General features: G+C 34.5%; 1 protein-coding gene across 1 annotated transcript; it reads left to right on the top strand.

Annotated features, from left to right (window-relative positions):
- The first annotated feature begins 522 nt into the window (after positions 1–522).
- LOC111213654 (cytochrome b561 and DOMON domain-containing protein At5g35735) lies at positions 523–3,341 on the top strand. The gene is made up of 2 exons (XM_048777335.1): positions 523–1,296; positions 2,518–3,341. The coding sequence occupies exons 1-2, from the start codon at positions 673–675 to the stop codon at positions 3,106–3,108; spliced, it is 1,215 nt and encodes a 404-aa protein (XP_048633292.1). The 5' UTR covers positions 523–672; the 3' UTR covers positions 3,109–3,341.
- Positions 3,342–4,358: the final 1,017 nt, after the last annotated feature.

The raw sequence follows: 4,358 nt of genomic DNA, 5'->3' as shown, positions 1-4,358 counted from the left end.
ACATGTGAACGCTTGAGCCGTGGAGTATTAAGACACGTTTGACTATCATTTTCTGAAAACCAACGAGCAATAGTTCTTATAAAGAAATTACAAAAAAATTCATCATGATATCTTGTGATTTATTTATATAAATAATGCTCCAGGAAATCAGAACCGAGGAACGTGGGTGTAAATTTGACGATAATTTCCAACTAATCTACCTAATCCGCAGTTCTGTTTATTAATGAAAAACTGTTTAGCATTTCTCCTTTTCCTTTTCTTTGAGAACCAAAGGAGACGTCAACCATGTTTATTCTTTCTATAACCTCCAATATATTTCATATTAACTATTATGGAAGTTCAAATTTAGGCTCCAACTATAATCATCAACTTAAATCATCTAATAATTATCATTTGATAAAAAAGGATAAAAAATAAAAGAAACAAAACCCTGAAATTATGACAAACTGTGATGTTTTTCTTACGCCACAATTGAAAAAAAAAGAAAGAGAAAGTAAACAGAAGGGAAAGTAATCGTTAGTCAACAAAAAACGGCTTCCGACTTCCGTAGACTTGAAAAAAGTATCCGCGTTATACATTTCTATAAAGTATCTTAAGAACCCCCGAACTCCCCAAATCTCTCATCCAACTTTCGAAACAGAACACAAAAGTCAAGAACATAGAGAGAAATAAATGGATCGAACAAAGTCTGCAAAGGTATCTCTGTTTGCTGTTTGGACAATACTCCTTGTCTTAAATGTGAACGGCCAATCAGGTTGTGATACCCACAGGTTCGCCAATAACATCGCTTTCACCTCTTGCACTCCCCTCTCGGCCCTTGGTTCGTTCCTTCACTGGAACTACAACGGCCAAAACAATACCGTTTCAATTGCCTATCGCCACCCGGGAACTTCCTCTTCTTCATGGATTGCTTGGGGACTTAACCCAAGCGGGGCTCGGATGGTGGGGACGCAAGCTCTCGTCGCATTCACCAATTCTAGTGGACAATTCCAAGCATATACCTCTTCGGTCGATGATTTCAGCACCCAGCTATCACCTGGAAGCCTTAGCTTTGGGGTCAGCCTCGTCTCCGCGACTCTGGTCAACGGAGAGGCTACCATTTTTGCGACTCTTGAGTTACCGGCCAATTTGGTCATGACCAACCAGGTTTGGCAAGAAGGTCCGGTCGCTAATGGTGTTCCTCAGATTCATCAAACAACGGGAGACAATATCAGATCGATAGGCAGGATCGATTTCAGGACAGGTCAGTCATCGGCTAGTGGTGGAGGTTCTGGTAACAGGCTGAGGAAGAGAAATGTAAGTTCAACTTTCTTTCTCTTTGGCTTCACTTTATCAGTTCGCTTGTTTGATTGATAATCGCACGGATTTTGATCCCAAAAAAATGATAATCGCACGGATAAATTAACAATAACAACGAACCAAATATTTAAATTTATATGAATGATACCAAAATATAGTTTTAGAACACCTAAGTTGATCAACATATGACAAAAAATCCCGTAAGGTTTTGTTCCAAATGTATTTACCATTTTGGGGAAAGTTACAACATAAACAATACATTTAGGTTTTTATATAAAGGTTTGTTAAAAAAAAGGGTTTTATATAAAGGATTCGTAAAATTAAATAATTTAATCTTACCATTTTATTCAATATTATTTAAATTATTTCTTTTTTCTTCTAAATTTAAATGATTTCTACAAAATATGTCCTTAGAGACATCCAATAAAATAATTTATAAGAAACTTTAAATTTTTTATACCGTTTCGATGGTAAACAAATTTTGTTGATATTTTGAAATAGCCTATTAAAAATACCTAACATATGATAATTGTGCGAATAATATTTTGAGTGTAGGAGACGAGTTTTAAATTTAATAAATACTTATATAAGACAAATTGACGTGTTTGTCAACAAACCAAACACTCAAGATAATGAAATGATGGCGTATTTTAAGCTAAACATTAAATTTAATTATTAATTTATTTCTTTTATCAGTCAAATATCAACGACGCATTTGCTAGATTTCCGTTGAAAAAGAAGTTGGACTTCTCGTCACGGGTTTCACTTTCACCGAAAAATATCTGTCTTCGCTTTCCAAGTGTCTGCTATTATTTAACATTTTACCACCAAACCCCCACCCCCACCCCCCCCCCCAAGAAAAAAGTTTCCATGATCAAAATAATAATTGAAGACTTGTTTCTAGAATTAAACGATGCAAAAAAAAAAAAGACAAGGCATATTTCTAGAATTCATGAAAATTCAGTTACGGGTCCTTGTTTATCTCTCACAAGTCTTTAAAACAACTTTTATTCTTTGTCGACAACCATTGAACATTCTGAGCTATTTTAATTGACGAAATTAGACAAAACTAAAAATGATTTTGTATAAATTAACATATAAAATGTGTTATTTGCTAGAAACCCGTAATTTTCAATTACTTCCCTTATTTTTCTTTTCATTTCTGAAATATGAAATTTATCTCCAAAACTAACTGTTAATAACTAATTGACATAACAGACACACGGAATACTAAATGCGGTCAGCTGGGGAGTGCTATTGCCGATGGGAGCAATGATGGCTCGGTACATGAAAGTCTTCACCGCCCCAACCTGGTTCTACCTCCATATCGTCTTCCAAGTCTCCGGCTACGTCATTGGTGTATCCGGCTGGGCTACAGGTATCAAGCTTGGCAACGATTCACCAGGCACATCTTACTCAACCCATCGTAACCTTGGGATAGCGCTTTTCACATCCGCTACACTGCAAGTATTTGCTCTGCTTCTAAGGCCAAAGCCAGACCACAAGTATCGGTTCTACTGGAATGTGTACCATCACACAGTGGGATACGCAACAATTATCCTATCCATTATTAACATCTTTAAAGGATTCGATATCTTGGATCCAGAAGATAAATGGCGATGGGCTTATATTGGAATTCTCATCTTTCTTGGTGCCTGCGTCGTGATTCTTGAGCCACTTACTTGGTTTATCGTTATTCGCCGTAAGAACCGTGGAGGTAACACAGTTGCTGCACCGGTTTCAAACAAGTACTCCAATGGCGTCAATGGTACCACTAGCACCACCGGACAGCATCACCAAGACGCCTAGTTTCACTTTTCTTTCAGTACTTGTTTGTTCTACTTCTACCCATTTTTGGATTTTTTTTTTTCAGTTTGATATCTCTTAGGCTTATGCATGTATTATGATTTTATTCATTGTATTAGAGGTATATTAATTTACTGTGTAACTAATCATTTATATGTGTGTTTTGTAGTTGTTCTATGCTTCATGTATACTTTGTACTTGAATAACGTTTTGATATTATAGTACTTGAGTGTTTATTGTTGCGGTTTATTTTGGAACCAAGAAATAAAGCCTTAAAGGCATTTCATATCAAGCTAACAATAATTGAAATTCCATGTCGGTTCAAATTTTTCCTTTAAAAAAGTAACAATTAGTAAAAACCTTCAACTTAAGAGATAAATCTAAAAAAAATTAGCCGTCAGCAAAAAAGAACAAAGATTATTGGCAACATTCAACCAAATTTCGTGTTCTTAACTTCATCATTGATTTCTTGTAGTCGTATTTATCACATTATATTTTATAACTTGTTAAATTGTTGATTAAGAGCTTATTGTGGCTTTCTTGATGCAATATATCATATCAAATTTAATATTATCATCTTTGATAGACAATATTGAATAAAAATATTTAGAAAAAAAGAGATAAATTACACCATCATAATCAAAATAATAATGTAGAGACTAGAAGAGATTCATAGTTGTATTGATACAAAAACATGAGTCAGAACAATCAAATGCTTAGCTGGTTCATGATTCCCTTCTGAAACCATCTTAACACTGGTGTTGTCTTCATGATGTTCTTCAGTATCATCATCGTGGTGAAGTGTGTTCCCCTTGCAATCAACATAAGTTATGATTTAAAATAAAAGTTGAAGAAAACCCTAACTCTAGAAAATAATAAAGTTAGACTGTCATAAGTTATTAAGTCGTAAGCCTAATGAAAGAAAATACAACTATAGAAAAGTTTTAGAGGTCATAGTTAGTCTTAGGTTTTCGTGTGCAAGTTGTGAATGAAATATTCATATATCATCTTTTCTTATTTCCAGAATAGGTTTAACCAATCTATCTTTATTTGAAGAACTTTTAATGTGTAGGCAATGAAGATGACTTGAGCCCGTTGTGACACGGGAAAGTACTTCGATTGTTAAAGCATGGAACAAGATTATTGGAAACATTCAACCAAATTTTGTTATGGACTTCATCATTGATTTCTTTTGTAGTGTATTTGTCACATCATATTTTCTAACTGGTTAAATTGTTGATCAAGAGCTTATT

The sequence above is a fragment of the Brassica napus genome, chromosome A4 (assembly GCF_020379485.1).
Source record: "Brassica napus cultivar Da-Ae chromosome A4, Da-Ae, whole genome shotgun sequence".
In the NCBI taxonomy this organism is placed as follows: Eukaryota; Viridiplantae; Streptophyta; class Magnoliopsida; order Brassicales; family Brassicaceae; genus Brassica; species Brassica napus.
This window is presented reverse-complemented; position numbering and strand designations above follow the sequence as displayed.